At 42.6% G+C, this 27,157-nt stretch overlaps 1 protein-coding gene across 3 annotated transcripts in view; it reads left to right on the forward strand.

The window, feature by feature from the left end:
• The window catches only part of LOC140908873 (N-acetylated-alpha-linked acidic dipeptidase 2-like), a 55,325-nt gene that overhangs the window by 15,358 nt on the left and 12,810 nt on the right, over nt 1-27,157 (forward strand). For 2 of the 3 annotated variants that reach the window (XM_073336848.1, XM_073336839.1), the window contains 8 exons: nt 3,029-3,114; nt 3,931-4,050; nt 4,541-4,623; nt 7,566-7,629; nt 10,512-10,579; nt 16,694-16,785; nt 19,184-19,274; nt 21,684-21,948. In XM_073336848.1, coding sequence (XP_073192949.1) covers nt 3,029-3,114; nt 3,931-4,050; nt 4,541-4,623; nt 7,566-7,629; nt 10,512-10,579; nt 16,694-16,785; nt 19,184-19,274; nt 21,684-21,948 — 869 coding nt within the window. Of the gene's footprint in view, nt 1-3,028; nt 3,115-3,930; nt 4,051-4,540; nt 4,624-7,565; nt 7,630-10,511; nt 10,580-16,693; nt 16,786-19,183; nt 19,275-19,829; nt 19,986-21,683; nt 21,949-27,157 lie in introns of all 3 variants that reach the window. The other variant, XM_073336829.1, reaches the window with a different exon arrangement.

Below are 27,157 nucleotides of genomic sequence, written 5' to 3' on the forward strand. Positions count from 1 at the left end.
TCTTAAAGGGATCGCTAAATCAGCTTACTGGTGTTTGACAGCATTTTTTGCCACTTTGTCTGCCAGCTCAGTGGCCAATATCCCTACATGCACTGAGTCCATGCTATTACTATGCTTACACCCAACTGTTTCAAATCAGTTAACAGTAATATTTCATTAAGTATATCATTTCTGCTCTCTGAAGCTGCATGCCTTCTAGTTTCCTCCTCCTGTTTAAATAGGCCAGGTTACGGCAGAGGGATCCTTGAAAGTACCCAGACTTGCTTCAGCTATAAGCGCCAGACTATTCCTTAAGGGGTAGTACCGCTTCCAGACAAAAGCCTAGATCCATAAGATATTTAGGCTTTTATCTCCCATTGAAATCAGTGGGAGTTAGGCACCTAAATGCCTTTGAGGATCTGATCCAAAATGTTTTGAGCACACTGGAGAGCAATAAACTGTATAATGAGAGGTAAAACAATATGAAAATGAACAAAACTTGTATTAAGTTGCTAATCACATTTCTTGAGGACATACTTATTCATGGGGTTTTTGACACCCTAACCTACTTGATAGTGTCCTTTTAAGTCAGTTCTTGGAGACTGTCTCCATGTCTAGTTGGCAGCCGGTGTCAAGTAGAGTGCCCCAGGGGTCGATCCTGGGGCCGGTTTTGTTCAATATCTTCATAAATGATCTGGAGGATGGTGTGGATTGCACTCTCAGCAAATTTGCAGATGATACTAAACTGGGAGGAGTGGTAGGTACGCTGGAGGGCAGGGATAGGACAGAGGGACCTAGACAAATTGGAGGATTGGGCCAAAAGAAATCTGATGAGGTTCAATAAGGATAAGTGCAGGGTCCTGCACTTAGGACGGAAGAACCCAATGCACAGCTACACACTAGGAACCGAATGGCTAGGCAGCAGTTCTGCGGAAAAGGACCTAGGGGTGACAGTGGACAAGAAGCTGGATATGAGCCAGCGGTGTGCCCTTGTTGCCAAGAAGGCCAATGGCATTTTGGGATGTATAAGTAGGGGCATAGCGAGCAGATCGAGGGACGTGATCGTTCCCCTCTATTCGACACTGGTGAGGCCTCATCTGGAGTACTGTGTCCAGTTTTGGGCCCCACACTTCAAGAAGGATGTGGATAAATTGGAGAGAGTCCAGCGAAGGGCAACAAAAATGATTAGGGGTCTGGAACACACGACTTATGAGGAGAGGCTGAGGGAGCTGGGATTGTTTAGTCTGCAGAAGAGAAGAATGAGGGGGGATTTGATAGCTGCTTTCAACTACCTGAGAGGTGGTTCCAGAGAGGATGGCTCTAGACTATTCTCAGTGGTGGAAGATGACAGAACGAGGAGTAATGGTCTCAAGTTGCAGTGGGGGAGGTTTAGGTTGGATATTAGGAAAAACTTTTTCACTAGGAGGGTGGTGAAACACTGGAATGCGTTACCTAGGGAGGTGGTAGAATCTCCTTCCTTAGAGGTTTTTAAGGTCAGGCTTGACAAAGCCCTGGCTGGGATGATTTAGTTGGGGATGGGTCCTGCTTGGAGCAGGGGGTGGGACTAGGTGACCTCCTGGGGTCCCTTCCCGCCCTGAGATTCTAGGGTTCTAGGGTTCTAGGGTTCTAGGCTCCCATGGTTTCACTGTACTACAAGCTCAGGGCACTGACCCTGCAAGCACTTGTGCACCAACTCTTTGCAGGCTCAAGGCCTTGGGCTTAGCTTCTCTTCTGGGCAAAAATCGATTAGGTGTGCTGAAGAAGGTGTTGGTTTTGACAGCTAGAGAGCTTTGCCATTGAGAAAATAACTTCAAATGAGACCCCGTTGGATTTTTGCCCAGGGCAGACAAGTGTGTGTTTTGTTTCACAAAGAGAGAGAGGACTGAATATTCCCTGTCTTTTACAGAGTTTCTAATAAATGAATGATTTTTTAATGGTCTGGCAAAGCTTGGTCACTTTGATCGGCTGTTGTAATGTTCTTGGAGAAATACTCAATTTATTCAAATGTTTTCACCGTTCAGTTGTTTCATGCAATTTTAATGACAGTTTCTCCAGTTACCATATAATTAAACTTACTCATCATATTTCTATAAAGAAAAGTAGCATGTTCTTATGAAATTTTTAAAAACAGATTCCCATAATTAAATATTGTCCAATCGTTTGGGCTAAAATTTAATATGCTTTCAGATACTACTTTTTGTTTTTAGCATGATCTGTGGGCCTGCTGTTAATCTACCCCATCTTAAAAGTATTGCAAGGAGATATTATTGGCATGACTCTCTTTGAAACCATTGTGACAAATTTCATAAAGAACTTTGAAAGTTTAGGAATTGGTGTGTTTGGTGGAATTTTTCTTGTCATCCTTCAGTTTCAAATAAAAATAAGGAACTTGTACAGCCCTGGTATAGATCCTGTAAACTGATAATCATGTTTAGTACATTGGCCATGTATAAGTAATTTCATTCATAGATTGCAAAACAGTTTATTACAGAGATAAGGTTTCATTATTCCTATTATACAGAAGTTGAGATGTTTGCCAAGGTCACATAGCAAGTAGCTGCGAATTGGTTGACCAGTGTTGCTGGATTATAATCTTAAAGCTTTAACGATAAAATTGTACACATAGACTGTGTTCTCAACTTTTATATTTTAAGTTTCAATTGGTGTTTTCTTGAGAGTTTGACAATGGTAACTAGTCCTCTCATTAATTTCGCCATTAAGAGAATCATAAATATCTAAACATATTTTTTCTTACCTTGGCCTAATTCATTCCTCGCTGCAAAAACTCCATTTATTTTGGGGAACTAAATGGGTGATTGAAATACAATTCATCCCCTCTACATGGAGATAGGCTACAACCCAACCCTTTTGTGGATGCTAATCCAGCCTCATTCCACTATGGTGTTTAAATGGCTATTGTAAATGTACAAGAGCTTGTTCTAACTGTGTTTGTAAAACATGTTTAAAATTGGTTCATCTATCACAGTTCCAACCCTAGCAAATGCCTCCTCAAGTCATGGATCACGACTTCATTTTGCTTTTGTTTCAGAAAGGTCAGAATGCATGTCCACACTCACAACAAAGTAACACGAATTTACAATGTTATCGGCACTATCAGTGGAGCAGAGGAACCAGGTGAGCTTTTTGCATTTGGTGAAGATGTTCTTAGGTGGCATGAGGTTTAGCTTTTCAGAGATAATCAGATAGAATTTGAAACTGGAAAAGACTTACTAGGTCATCTTGTCCCTCCCTTCACAGTGTTCCTGCAAAGAAATCTATAAGTGGTACATAAGAATGCTACAATAAACAGCTCACTGGGACAGCCTTGCACAAGATATCTCATTTTCTATAGGGTCTCTAGCACATCATTCATACAGTCTTACACCAGCATATTCTAGTGCAACACAAAGTGATGAGCTGAACAAAGTGCTGGATCCCACAACATCCTGAACTTTGGAGATTCAGGATATGAACCAAGGTCTAGATCCACATTTCTCAGCTGCTTGTGTCTTTATAGTGGCCTAAATTGAAACCCTGGATACAAACTTTGGGGTAGTTGGTATTTAATTCTGTGTTCTGATTTGAATTCTACATCTGGGTTCCATCTCAAAAGCACAGAGTCTAAAATTGCTCAAATCGTCATTGAGCAAACAGATCCGGGTAATTTTATTCTAACAGTGGTTCCAAGATAAGGGATGAAAAGATTCTTAAAACAAGTCTATGTAGGTACAAAGGTTGTAAACCGGAAAAAAAAAATAAAAAAGCATTTTTGTGTCAGATTGTAAACTGCAACAAGGTCAGCAGGGCTAATAGGCTGGGCTTTTTAAAACACTGAAATTAGTTTTCATTGTGGTTTCGGAAGGTGGGAAATGAGGTTAAAGGGAAAGACTGAATTATAGGTACCCCAAGTGTATTCCGAATTAAAGACTGATTCTGTATCTTTGTTTCCAGACAGATATATTATTCTGGGAGGACATAGAGACTCCTGGGTATTTGGTGGGATTGATCCAACCACTGGCACAGCTGTTCTTCAAGAAGTTGCTCGGAGTTTCGGCAAAATGGCAATGGAAGGTAACTTATTCATTATAAATGGAGAAGACGAAACACAAGTGCTATGAAAAACACTATTTTGATAAATTGCGTGGAATTTACCAGTAAGCAGATGCATAGACTTTATTTTTGCCCTATGCATAGGGTTGAATTTCACATAATAGGCATTGCAACTTCTTATATGTGTGTGCACGTGCATGTGAGTGAGGAACTGGGGGAGCTCCTAAACATATATATCTGCAATGAGCTTAACATCACATATGATGTGAGTTGCTTGAATTTCTGCTGTCCTTGCCTGTGTAATGTTATGTGCTCTGAGAGTTTTTTCTTTACAATAAAAATATTGCAGTGGATGTGCTAATCTGCGGAATTTGGGGTGAAAAAATTTCACTGGTACATATTATACATCATTTTCCATGATGTACTAATTTTTATTTAAGTGACTCAGTCAACTGTGGCAGTCTCTATTACAATTTTTCTCTTTTAAGTCAAATTCTACTATGTATTACAGGTTGGAGACCTAAAAGAACTATTATTTTTGCTAGCTGGGATGCAGAAGAATTTGGACTATTAGGTTCCACAGAGTGGGCTGAGGTAAATAAAGAATAGTACAAAAGCATGACGGATGAACATGTCCAGGCCTATGTCTGCCTATATGGCCTAATCCTGCAATGGAGTCTATGTGGACAGACCCCATTTAAATTAATGGAGCTCCATGCAGATTCAGGGGGGTCTGTCTATACAGAGCCCATTGTAGGATCAGGGCGCAGTTGTTTGTAGCACAGCAGGGTCCTAACTGGGGCTCCTGGACACTACCCTAATATAAATGCTAACTAACTAATAACAATGGTCTGCGTGCACTAGCTCCTCTTAAGATTTAAAAACCACAGGACTGTCGGCTTTGAATCAAATACACCAAGGAAGAGTATGGTAAATTGCTGTCCTGCTTGAAAATCTGTTTCTTCAGCAAACCAAATGGCCTCTACAAATTGAAAGTTAGATCATGCCCTGGTGATCCACAGACATCCACAGAGCCCTCTGCCTGTAGAATTCAACTCTCCTTTGCAAAGGAAAGGGGCCAGATATCTTTTTGTGGATGGCTTTTGCCTCCTGTGGGTCCCAGAGATTTGGGTGCTAGTCCCAGAGCTAATTCAGTTGTGGGAGCCCAGACTGCCTGACTCTGAGTTTCCCCACATCTCTCCAGCAGAGAGAGGGGAATCTATGGAGTTTTCCTCCCACTTCACTCTTCATAGGGGTTCACCATGAGCGAGGCAATCTGGCCCTCAGTTCTTATGCTGCAAGTGGATTGGTCAGTCCTACTAAGAAATATAGGACTTAATCAAAATTTATCTTAACTCACTGACAAACCCGAGGTTAAAATTAGAGTGGAAAATTTTCTCCATTGGAAAATGTTGGTTTGTTGAAATCAAAAATGGTGGGCAGGGAAAATTTTGATTTTGATGAAATTTCATTTTGAAACAATTTATTTAGAGACATTTTGATATTTTTTTTGTTTCAAAATAACTTTTCATTTAAAAAACTATATTCTATTTTATGCTGCTGTATAACATTTAAATTCATGTGCCTACATTCATAGAATCATAGAAATGTACAGCTAGCAGGGACCTCCAGAGGTTATCTAGCCCATCCCCCTGCGCTGCCATTGGAACAAAACCAAAAACCATAGAATACTGTGACAAATGACAATGGACAATGTTTATTCCTAATGTCCAAAGGAATCCTGTTTCCCTGTTTGATGGCAAATTTGAGGCTCCCACTGCCCTTGAACTTCTTTCACAAGTACATTTTCCAATATTCAACTGAAATAGACTCACCTGCCCACTCTGCTTAATGCAGAGGAAGTTTTGTCACTAACAAGAAAACCAAAATTTAAGTGTAACACCAATTGACTCGAGGAAAACTAAACTCTGGGGAGTAAATATTCATCCCAACTAAACTCCAGCAGTAAGAAGCATAAAAACTCATAGCTAACAGGACTGAGCTCCAGTGAATGTAAAACATTTAAAAAACACCAATTCTCATCAAGCACGTCTGTTTCTGCAGGCATATAATAGAATTTCTTTTTGTGAATCATTGTGCTAAGGTACTTTGGGTTTGATAATTTAATACCCAGTTATCCATTGTTCACCCAATGGCAGAGTTATACTGAATCTCTGGACCCTAACAACCTCTCAGACTTTAGCCCCAGTGTCTCTAGTTCATTGCCTTTTAGCTTCATTTTGGTGCCATCCATTCTCTCCCTCTGAATCCTGGATTAGACTCTGACTCTAGATATGCTAGTCAATGCTCACATTAAAGATCCTCTGCAGTCATTTACCTGGACAATCTTTCATCCACTGAGTCTTGAGGAAAACTAACCCTTTGCTCATTAGGTGAGGGTTGTGAACACAATATCCAAAAATGTATCAGTACCCCCTAGTTATGGAAACATCTGTTCATAAATGAAGTGATTCATTCAAATCAAGTGGCTAGTGAATATATATACATGCTCAGGCCTTCCCTTTCTTTCTCTTTTTATACAGACACTTTGTCTCTCTCTCAGACACACACACACACACACCATTGGGGAAATCCTCCATCAGATCATTTATTTTATAATATATTTATTTTTACATTTGATTCTTATATCATTTGTATACTATACTACTTTACAGTAGAAAATTACCAAATAGAATGATTACCAAAAGAAAAAAAGATAGAATATCAATTGACAAAGCCAAGTACCAATTATAAAACCAAGTAGAATACTGAGTACCAAATCACCACTTACAATCAGAATACCAATTTCAAAACCAATTACCAATTTGTAAAATAAAAATAGCGACATTTAAATAGTCAAAATGAGAATGAAACATTTTGATTTACTTGAAACAAATTTTTTTTTGTGAAACTTCAACCTTTTGTCTTTTCATTCCAATTCAGATTGTGTGTGTGTGTGTGTGTTTTTTTTTTTTTTTAATGTAAGAGTTTCCTGTGGAACGGAAATTCAAAATTTCAGCAGCTCTAGTTAAAATGGAGTTAAGGCTGAGAGCCCATATCAGTAATTCAGGGTAAGACACAGGAGAGGGATATTGTAATTATCCCGAAACCAAGTGTTGCAAACCCACAAAATTCAGAATTAATCTTAATCTTGAAAGAAATCCGGACAAGTCAAGCGATGGAAATGCACAATTAAGGCACCCATACCGGCTTAATTCTGTCCTGTGGTGACACCATGCAATTATAGTAATACCACCAATAGCCTCAGCCCCGCATCTTCTTTCTGATGGAGGTGCAGCTGGCACCTCTAATATTTCATGAATGGTTTGAAGATCAACTTTAAAAACACCACAGCTAGCACAGCTGAATTTCACGCTCCCTGACCACTGGCCAATCTTATTCATTACTATAGTTAGGCATTTATATAGTACCTCTCACCTGGACTGATCCAGAACCCCTTTGTTTTTTATAGTATTAATGTTGCATGATCACATATTATCAGTAAAGTAAACATGTTTCCCTTTTCACAACTACAGGAGAATGCTAAAGTTCTTCAGGAACGAGCCGTTGCTTACATCAACACAGATTCTTCTATAGAAGGTGTGTCTAATAATTTTTTTGTCTATTGGCTTCCTAGATGTAGGTTAACATTTTGCTGCATATTTATTACTGCATCAAGGATTTGTGATGCAAGGTACATAACAGGATATTGAGAATGCACAGGGCAGAGGCAAGTTTAGAGGAGAGTGGAGAGAGAATCCAACTCGGTTCTCATACTATTTTCCCACAGCAAATAGCACCATCATGAGCTATGTACTCGGGGAGAGATCTTTACGCCAAAGGCAGGTGATTATAGAAATATACCTTAAATATGTCTCCTGAAAAGGTCAGGGCTTAATATTGATATTTTAATGAGTTCAGCAGTTTAACTTGGTTTTAATCTATTTCATCACTACGTTTGGTTTGATATCCAGTTTGCTATGTAGTTTATGGAAGACAATGTTCACTGTACCAGACTGACTCCTTTTACTCAATGGAGTTATGGTATAATGTCTCATGGTACAGTACTGTAGTATCACAAGACAACTCATGTTATCGCTTTAAGCTTTGAGTTCACTGGGGATGGAGTTCACCCTGTGGCCACAGACCCCTGCCATGAGCTATGCCACGTGTTCTGTCTGTGCAGAGATGAGCCAGGAGAGCCCTTGCATAGGCTGTGTGCACTGGGGTGGGCTCTCCATGCCAGCAACAAGAGGAGGTTGAGAGTGGCCCAGAGGGGGAGTGATCCACAGCTGCATGGTTCAGCTGGCCCTACCTCACCACTCAAGTGCTGCAGATGACGTATTAAGATTCTGGCACAGGAATGCTGGTAAGAAACTGGACTTTATTTCCCGCCACGTGATCTAAGTCAAGGTGATGACGTCAGTACCCCCATCACATCCCAGTGTTCAGTGACACCAGTGATTATTGTTGGGGATGCAGCGACCATTCCATCCCCGGGGTAGCAGCCAGAGGAGAGTGGGTGCTGTGCTGCACCGTGGCCTCATTTTGTTAGAGGGTGCCACATTCTATCTAAACTTTGTCCATGTAAACCCCAGTTACTCTGGTTTCTTTGCATGAGTGAAGTAGGTTTCACCATGAATGTTTAATAGCTCAGTTTTGTTTGGGTCAGCAGAGAATTCTTTTCATCACACAATGACTGGAAACAAAAACAAAATCTGCTTTCTAAATGCTCAGTAAGAATCGGGGATGGGGGCGGAAATCAGAGCTGTTCCTTCAATTACACAGCCTACATGCTGTGTAAAAGTAGAGCAGACTTTTAGCCTATATTTCACGCCTACAGAAGATCTTGCTGCTGAAATAATAGCTTTATCAGCTACTTCATATTCACAGTGTGTATTGTAACACATCTATTGGAGATGATTTGGAGCCAGCATGCTGTTGCAGTGCCAATTTGCTTCCAAATCTTGATTATGCAGTGGTGCCTTTGTTTACATATCTAAGCGAAATATGAAAGTAAAGCATTGTGAAACCTATAATAAACAAAACTGGTGCCACGCTTCAGTGCACTGTTTTAAGTGCATTAGCCCTCTTTCCCCTGACACCAGGCATTTGAATCCCCCATGGTATGATAGCATCTATATTCCTCGGAGGAATCAGTTAGTACATCACGGTACGTTCTGCACTATGCCAAGTTCAGTACAGCACATTTATCTTATTCATTGTCCTTTCACACAGAAAATGGTTGGTGTCCTTTGCGAATGTTGCCTTGCATCTAATTTCCAATGGCTAGATACACAAACTCCTTGGCTATGCTAGCTAATGTAACCCCGGGTTCTTTTCCATTATTACATTATTGTAGTTGTCTGACTAGTTTTAATGTGAATCTCATTTGTCTGTTCAGCCAGAAACAATAAACTGCTCTAAAATATTACCAAAATCTGCTAACAGTTCTAACAAAACATAAACTATCAGATACAGCAGAGTTGTTATATATCCCTATGTACCCACCATTTGTTGCTAGAGTTTACTGTCTGTGGGTATGATTGGATTCTCTCAGCTGATGTTAGATGATCATCTAACATTTTCTAGGAAGGCCGTTTTGCGCTTTTGTCTGGTTAGAAGATAGTGACAGTTTCTTTTGGCTGTGGACCTTGCTGCCATAATCTATGCCTTTGTCACCTGAATACTGGCTTGCTGTAGTATGTTCTATCTTCACTTAAATCAACTTGCAAACTAACAGTGGTGCAGAATATGGGAGCAGACACCTGCTTGTTAGGCAGTGCATTTTGTGGCAAGCACACGACAAGCAGCCAATGCAGATTGCAGAGCACTGCTGTTTTCTGGATGAAGTTTAGGGTCTTAATTTTTACATATAAAGCTCTAAAAGGTCTGGGGATCGCTTACTTGAGAGCTGGTCTCTCTCCTAATATCTCACTGCTATAGTTGCGGTCAGCAAAGGCATTCATTATAAGACAGAAGCTAAATCCCTCATTATAGGAGAAAAGCAGCTGCTGGCAGGATTTCTTCTGTGAGGGGACTTCCACACTGGAACTTGCTTTCCCTCCTCCCAATCCAAAATAGCACAGATCTGCTGATTTTCAGGGCACATTGCAGGGTGCATCTGTTTACATAGGCTTTAGGGAAAGAACCGAATGGGGTTGGTATATGTGGTGAGGGCGTAATTTTTTTTGGGGGGAGGTGGGTTGAGCTTGAGGCTCAATGCCAGGTCTAATTTTTATGATTGTATTTGGAATCTGTGACAAAGATGCGTTTAGGAGAAGTGCTTTATGTATTGTAAATCTAACTAAACAATCTGTATTTGTAATTGCTTTGCGCCAAGACCTGCAGTCCTTACTTAGCTAAAACTCCTCTTGGAGTCAATGAGAGCTTTGCCCAGGTGAGAACAGCAGGGTTTGGTCCATTAGCAGGGAGTCAAAGCCATGTATAAAAAGATTTCCCTGTCTGTGTTTGGTTTTCAGGCAACTACACTTTAAGAGTTGACTGCAGCCCCCTTCTCTACAAATTGGTGTATAATCTGACAGAAGAGGTACAAAAGCGAAGTGTTTGCTACATATGACTTTCTGATAACTGAAGTCACAAACTTACTGCAGATTAGTTTGTAGCCTGCAGAGGCACTGATCCTACTCCCCTTGACGTCAATGGCAAATCTTCCATTCATTAGGAGATGATCCAGGCCCACAGTTGCTCTTCAGTGGTCTATGAAGGATCAAGAGTATTACTGAAGCAAACAAAACTATATTACAGTGTATATTTTTAAAACACCAAGAATAAGATAGTCAACCCACTAAAAGCTAAGTTATTGGACAAGTGGACAGGAAGCTGGAAGGAATTAAAAATGGTATTTAAAAAGAAATCCTGAAAATGGAAAAGATTTAAAAGAAATTGGCTTGGTGCCCTCCTTACTCTTCATCTTATCCCCCTAAATCTCTTCTCATTCCCCCTCCAAAATACCTCAGTATTTATCAAAGGATTAAATTGTTCTTCCAATGGGTCAGATATACCCAATTTGTACAAATGATGTCCCAGATCGCTATCGTTTTCTCTTTCTTTCTTAGTAATGCTCATTAGATCTTCTGTTACTGTAGATGGCAGGCACATTAAAGGATGCTGCTTCTCCTTGAATGCATATAAAATGTGGCTCTTCAGGAGAATTCATTCTACTCATTTAAGAATGAGAACTGACAGTTTTCAAATATATAGAGCAAGCTTCATCTTGCCATACAAGTGTCTTTTGTATGAATTCTGGGCTTGTGAATAGTGGAGTTTATCACCAAAGTGCCTCATCTTGAACCACCTCCAGAGACAGATAGGTTAATTCACTTTCCATCTCCAGTCGTTGACATTTCTGCTCGACATCTGTTCACTGGGAACTGGACTGAGATCACCCACTCATTGGTCCCTGCAGTGGATGTCATCTATTGGCACAGACACAAAAAGTTGACCCCCACTGAGATTTCTAGTGTCCCCTGCTATGAAAGACTCTTCCTAGTCTGGGTTGTTCTCAAGCGTAAATCATACTCCTTTATGCACAAAATAGTGCACAAGGTTTCTAGACTATGTGCTTCTTCATCTTCAACTGTTTCAACTTTGTGTTTCCTACTTGTGCGTTCCCCTCCCTTTTCACCTCTTCCTGGTTTTTTTTCCTCTCTCTCTTTTGAGGAGGAAAGGGAAATGTTTGTGAGATTATCAGCACAGCAGTAACACTTCACACAATGAAGGAAAGGCTGTTTCACTTGCAAACACTCCTACTGCTGAAAGAAACAGATTAGGATTCCTCCCTTTCCTCATTCACCCAGGGAGCCATCTGTGAAGAGAAACAGACCAAAAATGCTTTGAGTGAAAAACATTGTTAGTGATGCCTCCACCATTTTACGTCACACCTTAAGTTAGGCATCTGTGTTTAGCCAGGTAACTTCCAACTAAATACCATCAGATGGTTGAGAGGCCTGAGCATGCCTTTTTTGGAAAAAGCCCCTCTGTTAAGAGTTTGAATAATACATAAGTGTAGCATAGAACAAGGAAGGGCCTCAGGAGCACTCAGTAATTGAATGCTCTCTCGGTATCAAGGAATTCCCAGTACTATGTTATATTCATTCATGTTTTCCACTACTTCATTTATCATGGGGATGCATTTATTGTCATTGAAAAGCCCTGTCTATTCTCTGACATGTTTGAAGTCAGTCTTGGAATGATCTGGGTTTCTTTTTTGTATTAGTTTGTAGATAAAAGACACAACTTTATTCTGATTCTTTTCCTCTCTCTGCTTTTTGTCTTCATTCAAAGAGCAGTTTCCCCAGTTTTTGTTCTGTTCTGCTGTCTCCATCCCCGAGGTAATCTAATGGCTCATCTCCTATTTCTCTCTGTTTCTGATTGCTTTGTCGAAGTAAACTGGAGAATGTCCTCACCCTTCTCGAGGATACGGAAGATTATGATGCTTGATGTATTTATTCCTCCAGTGCAAATAAAGCTGTTCATCGGACCCTAAGGAAAGCAGTTGTCTTTTTATGTCCTGGAAGTGACTGTTTTTTTTTCTAATGCAGTTATTCACCTTCCTAAATTCCTTAGGGAGGGACTGGCCAAAAACTTGTGTAGCTTGTGGAGAGCCACATTTTCACTTCTTCATTCTTCTAACTGCAGGACTGGTGAAAATCAACAAACGACGAGGCTTGAGCCCATTACATCTTTACAAAGGTCAAAGAGCCATAGACAGTCCTATAACCAGATGCACAGAGGCACTTCGCCTACATGCTCATTTAGGACTTCTCCTCTTCTTCCAGATGTATTTTAAGATCTTCATTTAAAGTGGTGGAGGCTCATTAATGTCCACCAGTGGCCACGAGTAAAGCTGTGTGAATAATGGATTTTTCAGTTCACTGGCAATTTTGAGCTCTGCATTCCTTTGCTAGCATTACGGTCACAGTTAAGGGCTCAGCATCTCCGTCCTGAAGAGCTCTTAAGGCAGTAGGGCATGGAGGCAGCAAGAATGGGGTGGAATAACTGGCTAGGCAGTAGTACTGCTGAAAAATATCTGGGGGGGTTATAATGAATCACAAATTGAATATAAGCCAACAGTGTGATGCAGTTGTGAAAAAGGTTAATATTACTCTGGGGAGTTTTAACAGGCATGACATATGTACGACACAGGATGTAATTGTCCCACTCTGCTCAGCACCGGTGAGGCCTCAGATGGAGTACTGTGTCCAATTCCAGGCGTCACACCCAGGGCAATGGAATAGGGGCGACCAGGGGCCACGGCCTTCCCACTTTTCAGCATGTGCCTTGCCCCTCCCAGTCAGGCCGGCAGCTGGAGCCCAGCCATGGAGCCCGGACAGTGGTGGGGCGCTACGCCATGGACCCTCCACCAGACTGGGGTGGGAGGGTTGAGAGCAGCCACCAGCCCATGTCCCTGCCCTCCCTTTCACCCTCCAACCCCAGGGCAGGAGGATCCATGGATCCCCACAGCAGCCTGGACATGGTAAGAGCCTCATGGGTAGAGGTGGGGAGCTGCGCCGTAGACCTTTCTGCCCTGGGCAGGGGGAGGGGGATGAATATGGACAGGGGCCGGGGGCTGCTCTTGACCTCCTCACCCCGGGCAAGTGGAGGATCCATGGCGTGGCTTCCCACAGCTGCCATTGTGGCTCTTACCATGGCCAGGCTGTGGTCCCCCAGACAGAGCCGGGTCCAGGTAACAGTCGTGCATGGCGCGCAGGCAGTTGTGGGGATCCACAGACCCTCCTGCCCTGGGTCCACAGCTCCCAGCCTGCTCTAGCTTCTGGCTTGGTTGAGGGTGGGGCTTGGGAGGAAGAGGAGGAGCAGGGAGGGGCCCACTTTTGGGCAGGCTCTGCAGTCCTTGTGTCACACTTTAGGGAAGATGTGGACAAATTGGAGACAGTCCAGAGGAGAGCACAAAAGTGATGAGATTTAGAAAGGCTGACCTGTCAGAAAAGATTAAAAATACTGAGTATGCCTAGTCTTGAGAAAAGAAGAATGAGTGGGGAGATCTGATAACAGTCTTGAGATATGTTCTTCAGTTGTCCTCCATGTCCAGTGAAAGTAGGACAAGAAGTAATGGGCTTAATCTTCAGCAAGGGAGATTTAGGTTACATAGTAGGAATGACTTTCGATCTATCAGGTTAATTAAACTTTGGAATAGGCTTCCAAGGGAGAATATGGAATGCTGTTCATTGGAGGTTTTTATGAACAGGTTGGACAAAGACCCGTTGGGGATGGGCTAGGTTTACTTGGCCCTGCATCAGCTCAGGGGGCTGGATTTGCTGATTTCTTGAGGTCCCTTCCAGCCCTACATTTTTATGATTCTATGAAATTCAGAGAACAAGCACAGACAACCTACCTCCTAGTTATCCTTAGAAATTAAAGATTGCAAAAAGCTGCTCAATTTATACCTTTTTTAAATACCAATCTTTTATTTTTGTTATCTTAATTTATCTCAAATAGTGACCTCATTTATTTCAATGAGAGACTAAGAGATCTTCTGTCCTTTCGATAATAGTGCATGTAGCTCCCTTTGAGCTATAAAGGAGCAACTTCAGTAGTGATTGGAAAATTGACTCAATGAAAGCTTTCCACAAAAGTATAGACCATTGGGATGCATAGGACTAGGTTCATTAGTGTTGAAATGCTAATTAAAATGTCATTGCTTTGAGGAAATAATTGCGAAGCAAGAAAATGTACCACAAGGCCCTGATTCAACAAGTCCTTGCCTGGATTGAAATACTATCCTATGCAGGGGGACAGCACAAAACCTTTGCACCTCTGCAGTCTCCACTAATCCTTCAAAACAAGGGTTGAAGTGGAACCTATGTCTGGTGCTGGCCCTCTGTGTAGGGTTGAATTTCCCTCCATCCTTCCCCCCCAGCCCCAAGCACAGCAGGGTATGGTAGGTTGTTGCACTTTAGTGCAGCTGTGAGTGGAGGCTATGGGTAAAAGCAAGGTGATGCACTCGGCATAATCCTTTACGCTGGGCTGAAATCAGTCTTAAGGCCCCTTTATCCCATCTCCCTTACACCCAAGAGAGCAAGTTATAAGGAGGAGTGTGGTGCATGAGGTAGAGATTTCTGAGGAGGGATGGGCTTAAGCATGATCCTCAGCATGGAACTGAGATCCTTAGCTACTCCTCTCTCTTTGGCCCTACTGCAAGGCAGGAATAATTTAATAGCCACTGGCAACACTTGCATTAATACAGGATTGGGTTCCCTTGTCCTGTTCGTCACTTTTTATCCTGTGTTTATATCTGCCAAACTCGGCATCTGCACTATGTAAGATCAACCCTGAAGGTATGAGAGTGCCTAGGATTGGATTTAAGCCACTGCAAACATTAGGTTATATTAAGCTATTCCTGTGCTATGGAAAAGACGAAAAAATGGTTTTTACGTTACCTGGTAATGGTTTGGCCGATAATGTCAGGATAAAGTCTGTACTGGAGCACGGAGCACTTCACTGTAGAGTTCAGCTTGCTCCTGCTGAGTTCTCATTTTGAGTTTAGCCCCCAAACCTGACCAAAGTGCTTGGGTAGTGATAGCAGCCAGGCAGTTATTTCACAAGCTTGTTTTTCTGCTAGCTTCAGACATAATCTCAGAGGTCAGAACCCTAAAGATTTTCAGTTTGGAGTGTATATCTTTATAGCTATAGCTATTCAGTGTAGAAAGTGACCCCCTCCAATATTCTGAAACAGTTCACTCCCAGCTTTGTAGTTCTTGTGTTTGTGAAATCTCCAGCTTTCCAGGGAAATGAGTTCAGGCTGCTTTTGCAAGCTTTGCTTGTCAAATCTCTTTGGTTTTGGAAAGGTATTGAAATGGACAAGATTATCTTCAGTCCTCCCTCTTGAAGGACAGTCTGATGGTTGGGGACCTGGGTTCAAGTCGCAGCTCTGCCATGCATACCCTGTTTGACCTTGGGCAAGTCATTGAATAAAATCTCTCAGTTCCCCCTCTGTATAATGGGGATAATAACGCAGACTTTGCCAGTCTTGTCTATTTAGATTCCAGATACTCTGAGGTAGGGACTATCTCTTACTATGCACAATGGAGCCCTGATCTCAGTCAAGACTTCAAGGCACTTCCCTTATATAAATTATTATTATTATGGTCCAGATCCTGCCTTCCAGTGCATCTGCTTTTCACTCCTCCAGTACCACAAAGCACCTGTAATGCAGGCTCAACCTGTGTGGGGAGAATATCGTCCCTGGCTAGGGAGAACCTTGAGTGGGCTAGGGCTGTTGTCTCCCCGCTCCTAGCAGAGAGGGCATTCCCAAGGGGAAAGGAGTGTGGTTGGGGCATCCCAGGCTGCCACTCAGAGCATCCCTAAAGGCCATAGTCCAATGGGCATAAGTCAGAGCAACCCTCAGCACTGCTCTAATTTACACCAGTGACTAGACTGTGCTCTGGCCAGCCCCAGCATATGGCTGGTGCCAGGAAGCCCTGCTCCTTCAAGTTGTTCCAAGTGCGGGATGTACGCAGCTCAGGATCGGGACCCATAGATTGTAAATGACATGCGTAAAGCCACATATTTGTTAACATTTGAGATCAAGAATAATGCAGATTAACAGTATGCATCTTCTTCTGATAAAGTTCAACTGGAAGCGGAAACACTTCCATTACGAGCATGTGCTTTGCCTCCCCAGATTGCAAGCCCTGATGAGGGTTACGAAGGCAAGTCTCTCTATGAGAGTTGGCTTGAAAAGGACCCCTCAACAGAAAGTAAAAGTCATCCCAGGCAAGTTTATGAAACTGTGTGTGTTTTTTTCCCCTTCCCTCAAGTCAGTGTTTCAAATGCATCACTCTGTGTTGTTTTTAAAAGCATCGTTGCCATTGATAGTGATCATACAAAAGTGCCTAGTAGCAGGTGAGTAGCTAGCAGTATCGATGACTTTAGGAAATGTTTTTACAAACCCACATTGGCGGTACCTATGCCAATTGGTAAACAAAAGTTTAAATGTCCTGTTAATAACACTTCGGAAAACAATCTAGTGCTGTATTCTTGTTAGGATAAACAAATGTTTTGTTAAAAGAAACTACCACAGTAGTTAAGAAGGAGGGTTGTTCTTTCTTTTTTGATGCAGTTGACTATAAAAGGCCATGACCTACTATATATATACAAATGTGTACTTAAATGCCTTTAAATATGCAAGGTGATCTACAGTAAATGTTGCTATCTAAATTAAAACATCCCCGTGGAAACTATACAGTTGTTTACATGCTCCTGCCTGCCAAGGCTAAATCCTTACTCACAAGATGGGACTAATTATGTCAGTAAGGTAAATGGAATTTAGCCCCTAATGTTACTTGATTCAAGTTTCCCAAGTCTGTTGCCCCAATTCTGTAGCCCCTGCTCACATGAATTCAGTGAGGTTTCTCACCTAAGTAAGCACTAGGATCAGACTTCCTGAGCAGATCCTCGGCTGATACATATGGTTTTATTGGCTTCAATGGAGCTACAACCATTTGAGGAGCTGGCCTTTATTAGATTTAATTTCCTAAAAGCATGTACATGTACAAATAAACAAATCCAATCCAGAATGCCATGCTTCTCCCCTCCTCCATATACTTGTGTGTTTCAGAGTAACAGCCGTGTTAGTCTGAAATTTAAAAAAAGAAAAGGAGGACTTGTGGCACCTTAGAGACTAACCAATTTATTTGAGCATAAGCTTTCGTGAGCTACAGCTCACTTCATCGGATGGATACTGTGGAAAATACAGAAGATGTTTTTATACACACAAACCATGAAAAAATGGGTGTTTATCACTACAAAAGGTTTTCTCTCCCCCAACCCCACTCTCCTGCTGATAATAGCTTATCTAAAGTGATCACTCTCCTTACATCCAATGAAGTGAGCTATAGCTCATGAAAGCTTATGCTCAAATAAATTGGTTAGTCTCTAAGGTGCCACAAGTACTCCTTTTCTTTCTGCGAATACAGACTAACATGGCTGTTACTCTGAAACCTCTGCTTACAATGTGTATGATAATCAAGGTGGGCCATTACAGGACAGGCCTAACAAAGAAAAAAACAGAACGCCACTAGCCATCACCTTCAGCCCCCAACTAAAACCCCTCCAACGCATTATCAAGGATCTACAACCTATCCTGAAGGATGACCCATCACTTTCACAGATCTTGGGAGACAGGCCAGTCCTTGCCTACAGACAGCCCCCCAACCTGAGGCGAATACTCGCCAGCAACCACATACCACACAACAGAACCACTAATTCAGGAACCTATCCTTGCAACAAAGCCCGTTGCCAACTGTGCCCACATATCTACTCAGGGGACACCATCACAGGGCCTAATAACATCAGCCACACTATCAAAGGCTCATTCACCTGCACATCCACCAATGCGATGTAGCCCATCATGTGCCAGCAATGCCCCTCTGCAATGTACATTGGTCAAACTGGACAGTCTCTACGTAAAAGAATAAATGGACACAAATCAGATGTCAAGAATTATAACATTCAAAAACCAGTCGGAGAACACTTCAATCTCTCTGGTCACTCGATTTCTGATCTCAAAGTGACTATCCTTCAACAAAAAAACTTCAAAAACAGACTCCAATGAGAGACTGCTGAATTGGAATTAATTTGCAAATTGGATACAATTAACTTAGGCTTGAATAGAGACTGGGAATGGAAGTGAGCTGTAGCTCACGAAAGCTTATGCTCAAATAAATTGGTTAGTCTCTAAGGTGCCACAAGTACTCCTTTTCTTTATACTTGTGTGTGTTGTTCTCATTTTCCTTTCCTCTGTGTTGCCGCATCTGCCCAGCAGATGGCATTATCCACTTGAAATTAATGCCAGCAACAGCCTCTTCTGCAATGGAAACTATTTGCAAGGTTTTGATTATACAGTCATCTGCCACCTATAAACACATCTTTATATAGTCTCCCAATTGATTTCAGTCAACACTAGATTATTAATGTTTGAGATCACCAAGATGCCCCAGGTGCCATTCTACAGCACTCTCACATCAGGCTCCTTACACACACCGTTATGACCTTGCTTGTCAGAAGCCTTGTCCACAATGCTTTGGAAACTCTGCTAGCAACACCTTGCATAATCATTCATACTAGGTCTAACGGTAGCCTCATTTTGATACCTTTTCTTTCCTGCATGTAGAATAAACAAACTGGGATCAGGCAGTGATTTTGAAGCTTATTTTCAGCGGCTGGGAATCACATCAGGCAGAGCCCGTTATACAAAGAACAGGGTAAGGCATCCAGATTTCCTGAAAACAACTGATACCAAGGTTTGGCTTTATTTTGAGAACAGTTACTGTACAATTGGGATATTCAACAATATTTTTTGTTTAAAAAACCCTGTTTCATAGTGTAGGTCCAGGGTGGCCAACCTGTGGCTCCGGAGCCACATGCGGCTCTTCAGAAGTTAATATGCGGCTCCTTGTATAGGCACCGGCTCCGGGGCTGGAGCTGCAGGCGCCAACTTTCCACTGTGCCAGGGGGTGCTCACTACTCAACCCCTGGCTTTGCCACAGGCCCTGCCCCGACTCCACCCCTTCCCGCCCCCTCCCCTGAGTGTGCCATGCCCTCGCTCCTCTGCAGTCTCCCCCAGAGCCTCCTGCATGCCACAAAACAGCTGATCAGGAGGTGTGGGGAGGGAGGGGGAGGTGCTGATCGGTGGGGCTGTCGGTGGGCGGCAGGCACTGGGAGCAGGGGGGAGGGGCGGGAGCTGATGGGGGGGGGCTGCTGACGTATTACTGTGGCTCTTTGGCAAAGTACATTGGTAAATTCTGGCTCCTTCTCAGGCTCAGGCTGGCCACCCCTGGTGTAGGTCCTGTGTGCACAGAAAGGCAATTTTTGAATTTGTGAAGAAACAGACTCTGGAAGGACAATTCACCCATGATGGTGATGTGTACATTCTAAGCCCTCTATTTACACAAAGAGGGCCCTCGATAAAGAAGGTTAGATCAAGTCAGCTACTGGTCGCAGCTGTCATATCACATTGTCCCCTTACATGTAGTATTTTCTTTCGTTCTATTGACACATCATCTCATAAGTGAAAAACCACACTTGTAACCCACTGCAGTAAAGGATTGTTCAATTTTTCTTTTAGACTACAGTTTTATGTTTAAACCAGTTTACAAGTGTTTCATTAGCACTAACGGTCAAGGTCCTACAATCATAGAATATCAGGGTTGGGAAGGGACCTCAGGAGGTCATCTAGTTTAACCCCCTGCTCAAAGCAGGACCAATCCCGAATATTTGCCCCGATCCCTAAATGGCCCCCTCAAGGATTGAACTCACAATCCTAGGTTTAGCAGGCCAATGCCCAAACCACTGAGCTATCCCTCCCCTCCAAAGTCAGGGACAACTGGAACTTAAGACTGAGGCTATGTCTAAAAGTTTTGTCATTTTACCCATACGGGCATACTGAAAGCTGCAACTCTCTCTTGCTCTCCCCTCCAGGTATAAGCACAATTACACTGACATAAAAGGGTTTATATCTGTATAGCTTATCCTGATTCAATAAAGCAAAATGATCCAAACAGATACTGGTATGTAGTAGCATAACTATGTCAGCAAAATATCACACTCCTTATGGACATAGTTAAGTCAGTAAAAATATTTAAGTATAGGCCAGGCTGAAGACATTTAGTAAAACTGGACCTTTTTGGAGGAGAAAAATCAAGCTGAGATGCAGAAGATATATATCTAAAAATCCTAATTAAGGTCTTTTAAAGATTCTAGGATCATTATTTGTCAGGCTCCATGTGATTGCATGATGCTTTACAGAACACAGAAGACTCGGGGCCTGATTCTTTACCAGTCAGTATCCATAGCCATTTTAAAATGTGTAAGATGGGCATGAAGTACTTCCAAATCAGAGCTGTAGGGTTTTTTTTAATACCCACTTAGCACAAGTGTAAGTGGTTACACAGGATGGAGTGGACAATCAGGCCTTAGCTCTCTGCCCTGAGGAGCTAATCTATGGTTTTGAAATATTCTGTTAGTTCAAGAGCAGTTGGGAAGAGACACTGTCCATAAAGAGATCAAAGTTAGAAAGAGGTCAACACTGGAGGCTGTTTTTTTGGGGGAGGAAGCATGCATTTCAAGGAGGAAGGCAACTTGGCCCATGAGAAATGGAAGGTAATTCTAACGGTAGAAGGCTGGATGAAAGAAAGCACACAGAGGAGTGTACAAGGACAGAAGACAAGAATAGAGAATGGAAAGATTATAGTCTGGTGCAAGATGAGGAGGAGGAAATGAGAGAAGAGATGTAGGTGGTGACTGAATTGCACAAGATCCAATGGGACTACAGTTTTGCACTTGTGCTACTCTACCAGATTGTTTTTGTTTTTTTATTGCAGTGAGTCAGTGGGTATTAGAGCTCAGGATGGGGCCAGAAAGAGGCTACCATAGACAGAAAGTAAGGATTGCTACACACTTTTGTTCTGCCATAGTACCCCACGAATTTGGATTGCTTTTTGCCTCATAGGAGCCTCACACAAACAGCAGTAAGGACTGTAATTCATCTGTGTCTGGAAAAGAGCTATCATGATACGGAAGTTGTAGTGATCTATTGTTGGCCATTTCTGACCAATTTCATCCCTCAAACTGGCTTAGTTAGAACATCTGAGATGTTGTTTATTCTCTTTCAGAGAGCAGACAAGTTCAGCAATTACCCAGTTTACCACACCGTCTACGAGACCTTTGAGTTAGTAGAACAATTTTATGACCCCACATTCACAAAACAGCTTACCATTGCCCAGTTACGAGGAGGACTGGTGTATGAACTGGCAGACTCCCAGGTCATTCCTTTCAACTGCCAAGATTATGGAGAAGACTTAAGAAAATACACAAATAGAATCTATAATTTGGCCAAGAAACATGAAGAACAGGTAGAGACTTATGGAGTATCATTTGGTGAGTAATGACCATGCAGACATTAAATGTTTATTTGTCCTGAGTGCATCAATTAGAAGTACACAAAGGGAAGAAATATGGTTGTTATATCTATGAAACTGGACTTTGAGTTTCAGTGTGCCTTGTAGCGGAATAAAACAACTGATTTTAAGATCTCCCTAAGAAGTTTCTCAATATAATAAAGGTTTAAAAAATTACTGTCAAAATGTCTCTTATAACACTGTATATTGCCTCATTCTTTACTTAGGGCAGACTCTCTAAAGGTTGGGATGCTAGCCTAGAGCTTGAAACATGGGTTCAAATCCCTACTCTGCTGTGTTTGACCTTGGACAAGTCACTTAGGGTCAGATTTTTTAAAGGTATTTTGGTGCGTAACTTCTGCTGAAATCAATGGAATTTAGACATCTAAATACCTCTGAGGATCTGTGCTAAGGTGCCTAAATACCTTTAAAAATCTGGGCATTGGCCTCTCTGTCCATCAGTAAAATGGGGAAATAGTACTTCCTACCTCATGAGGATAAATACATGATGCTCAGCTACTCTGGTAATACCTTAGATAAAAATATTAAAGCACAAGCTTGGGCAGGAGTTCTCTGGAGGATTACAGAAGAAGGAATCCTCCTCACAGGCCACAAAGCACCAGTGGCCTTGTAGTCTGTCACTACTGGTCTTATGCCTTTGAGACCCTAGGTGTCCAAAGATGAGGGGCAGGAACTGGGTCTTAGCTAGTGAATGAGTGCATATGCAAATATCTTCAGGTAGCTGAAAAATAAAAAATGGAGCCAGTTTGCTTATTTAAATTTTTATTTCAAAAGTTACTCTAAAACATTTATTATAAAAAATAAAGTTTCTAAAATATGTTGTAAAAGGCACTTTCCTCAATGAATTCCTGTTTGAACTGGAGCATATCTATTAGAAAAACATCCAGTCTCAATTTACAAGTTTCCAGTGATGGAAAATCCACCACAGCCCTGTTCCAGTGGTTAATTACTCTCATTGTTTAAAATGTGTGCCTTCTTTAGAGTGTAAACCTGTCCAGCTTTAGCTTCGAGTCATTGCATCTTTTTTATTTTTGTTTGCTAGACTGAAGAGCCTTCTACTACCAAATTTCTGTTCCCAGTGTTGACGCTTATAGATCAAGTCATCCCATACCCTTCTTTTTGATAAGCTAAACAGATGGAGTTCTTTGAATCTGTTACTGTGAGACAGGTTTTCCAGTCCTTTAATCATTCTTGTGATTCTTTGATTCTTCTATGAACCTGCAGCAAAAAATTTTTGTGATCAGCTTTAGCAATCTACTGAAGGTTATTTATTGTTCCTTTTGTTTTACTCTATCATAATAAAGTATCCAACAGTCCTAATTTATAGATAGTTTTCACAATATTATGCAATAAAATTCATCCACAATTTTGACCGTGGTTGCTGAAGGGGCCATGCTGAGATTGCTCAATCAGAGCAAACTGCAAAGAACAGGGGAGATGATCCCCAAAGCTGGTGGTTTATTTTCACCAAACCAGTAACCAAACAGCTTCTGTAATATCTTACTCATTATCAAGAAGCCAAAATACAGTTCCCTTTAAGCAATCCAGCCTTTGGCTCCCATCCAGACAGCTAAGTCTAATATAGCAAGGGTTACTAAGACCTTATTCACCATATATAAAGTTCTACCAATCCCAAAAGACTGGACACATTGCCCAGCAGGTCAATGAATATTTCAGATCTTACCTAAATACATGCTTACAGCCAGTTCTTATTAACTATACATCTAAGATTTATTAATAAAAAGAAAAGAAAGAGAGTTGCTACAGTTAAAGATCATTATACATACAGATATGAATAAAGTTCTCAAGTCAGTTTCATGGCAGAGATGGTGAGGCTCCTGATTTGTAAAAATCCTTCTGGAGTCAATTTAAAAGGCAGTCCATGTGCAGTGTTTATTCAAATTCTTCCACGAGAATTTGCAGAGTTAATTCAGCATAGACCTGGAGACCTCAGTCTTGCAGGCTTAGACTTTCCCTGTCAAAGTTTAAGCAGATCTGAGATAGCAAGGATCAGGCCCCACACTTTCTTTATAGTAGGGATCGGTAACCTTTGGCATGAAGCCCATAAGGAAAATCCGCTGGCGGGCTGGGATGGTTTGTTTACCTGCAGCCTTCACAGGTCAGCTGATCACAGCTCCCACTGGCCACAGTTCGACATTCCAGGCGAATGGGGGATGCGGGAAGTGGCAGCCAGCACATTCGTCGGCCCACGCCGCTTCCCGCAATCCCCAGTGGCCTGGAACGGCAAACTGCAGCCAGTGGGAGCTGTGATCGGCCAAACCTGCAGACGTTGCAGGTAAACAAACCGTCCCGGCCCGCCAGCAGATTTCCTGACGGGCTGGGTGCCAAAGGTTGCGGATCCCTGCTTTATAGCTTGAAACCAGTTGTGGTCACAACATGCCTTCCTTGGCTGAACAATAAGTAGTGCATACTGTTACTTTGAAGCTAATCTCTGTTTCCTAGGCATATACCCATAACTAGTTACATTCATTAGCATGAGTCAATTAACCATTCAAAGAGTTCACAGGAAGTTTACTATGTGGAATTTACAAGTTTCAAAGAGAAATGAGGACAATAATATTATTACACTACAAATTCCATCTAACTGATAATATTCCCTTTTGATCTCTGAATCAATAGACTACATTAATGAAATCATTAGAGACAGGAACAAAATTTTAGCATCTACAAGCTAATTAGATCACGTTGTTAAACTTCTAACAAGGTATAGATAAACACAGACAAATATGACAGTAAAACCGCAAAAGTTATGAACACCAGAGTAACGAACACCAGAGTTATGAACTGACTGATCAACCACACACCTCATTTGGAACCAGAAGTATGCAATCAGGCATCAGCAGAGACCAAAAAAAAAAAAAAAAGTAAATACAGTACAGTACTGCATTAAATGTAAACTACTAAAAATAAAGGGAAAATTTTAAAAAAGATTTACAAGGTAAAGAAACTGCTTCGGTGTTTGTTTAATTTAAATTAAGATTGTTAAAAGCAGAATTTTTCTTCTGCATAGTAAAGTTTCAAGGTGTATTAAGTCAAAGCTGTAAACTTTTGAAAGAGCAACCATAAAATTTTGTTCAGAGTTACAGACAACCTCCATTCTTGAGGTAACTCTGAGGTTCTACTGTAGTATCTATTCTTGATTCTCTAACAGTACAAGCCTACACATCAAGGGTCTATCTACAAGGAATGACCCTGTTTACCATTTCAGTACTCTTCTAATATGTCCTTAAGGGTTGCTTTTAAGTCACTCAGCCTACTGTAAAAAGAAAAGGAGTACTTGTGGCACCTTAGAGACTAACCAATTTATTTGAGCATGAGCTTTCGTGAGCTACAGCTCACTTCATCGGATGCTGTGTTGCTTAACCCGCATTGGCTCAGCCTCACAATAGTATTCTGGGATGATGCATTTACATGACTTTGCTAGCCTTTGTCATAGCATTGTGATGTTGCCAATGCCAAACATTCAAAGATCATAACTCAGGCCCAGTGAACTCATGGGATTGGCTTAAAATCATTATTGAAAATAAATAAATAAATTGAGCTTATTTGCCTTTTGGGTTCAGGTTTTCAAGTTTTCCTCTGCAACAATGAGGGCTAGAAACTTTTTGTTTTTTAATACAAATTTCTCTCATAATCACATAATTCCAGAAAGTGGAGCTTAAAGAAACAGAAATATTGTAAATATTGTGATTTTAAAAAAAGAAGTAGAGTGAACAACACTGGTATTGTTTGTGATAAGTACACATGTATGTTTTCAGGAGACCTTTTCCCTGGTCAGCCCTCTCCTTCTGCTTGTGAAACATGAGCTGTTGCTAAACTGTGGCTATAATATCAACAATGGCTAAACACTGTCCTTGCACATACACACAACCAGTGATGAGCTGCCAAAATCTTAACAACGGGTTCCCTCCTCACCCCACGAGGGGGTCGTTACCCACCCCTACCCCCCACAACTCCTGCCTCATCCAACCCCCCCGCATTCCTTGACGCCCCCCCCAGGACCCCTGCCCCATCCACCTCTGTCCCCTGACTGCCCCCAGAACTGGGCAGGAGGGTCTCGTGGGCCACCGTAGTGGGTGCCCACACCACCCTAAGAGCCAGGGGCACCTGCCAGGGGGCGAGGTGGGGAGTCCCGGAGGCACTTACCTGGGGCAGCTCCCAGGAAGCATCTGGCAGGTCCCTCTGGCTCCTAGGGGCGGGGGAGTGTAGCTGGGGGGGAGCAGGGGGAGCAGCCGCTCCCCCACTCATCACATCAAAAGTGGTGCCTTAGGTGCCGACTCCCTGGGTGCTCCGGGGCTGGAGCAGAGCTCCCCGCCCTGCGCCCGGCCCCAGCTCACCTCACCTCCGCTCCCCCTCCGCCCCTGAACATGCTGCCCCGCTCTGCTTCTCTGCCCCCTCCCCTGGCTTCCCGCGAATCAGCTGTTCAGCAGGAAGCCGGGGAGGGCTGAGAAGCAGGCGGTGGCTTCCCGCTCAGGCCGAGGGTGACGGAGGTGAGCTGGGGCGGGGAGCAGTTCCCCTGCGCACCTCCCCCCACCAGGGTTACCTGCTGCGGTGTGGGCGGCCCTCCTCGCGCCCTCCCTCCCCCCCGACCCAGCTCACCTCCGCTCTCTGGGCCTGAGCGGGAAGCCGCCGCTTGCTTCTCAGCCTGCCCCGGCTTCCTGCGCGAACAGCTGATTCGCGGGAAGCCTGGGGGGAGGGGGGGCGGAGAAGCAGAGCGGGGCGGCGCGTTCAGGGGAGGAGGTGGAGGCGGAACAGAGGTGAGCTGGGGCCGGGGGTGGGGCGGGGAGCTGCCAGTGGGTGCTCTGCACCCACCAAATTTTCCTCTTGGGTGCTCCAGGGCTGGAGCACCCATGGAGTCAGCGCCTAAGGCGCCACTTTTGGCCGGTTAAATTTAGAAGCCCTTTTAGAACTGGTTGTCCCTCATGGAACAACGGGTTCTAAAAGGGCTTCTAAATTTAACAACCGGCTCCAGCTAACCACTGCACATAACTCCGATTCAGTAAACAGAGGCAGCCAAACACAGAAACTTGACCTTGGGGGGGTAATTCAACTCTCTTGATATAAACAATCAGAGGGGCGATGGCTTTATAGGGAGGGAGCTACTTTAGATTAGCCAGGATTTTCTGAAACTCATGGTTAAATTTGAA

Source organism: Lepidochelys kempii, chromosome 1 (assembly GCF_965140265.1).
Source record: "Lepidochelys kempii isolate rLepKem1 chromosome 1, rLepKem1.hap2, whole genome shotgun sequence".
NCBI classification, from domain to species: domain Eukaryota; kingdom Metazoa; phylum Chordata; order Testudines; family Cheloniidae; genus Lepidochelys; species Lepidochelys kempii.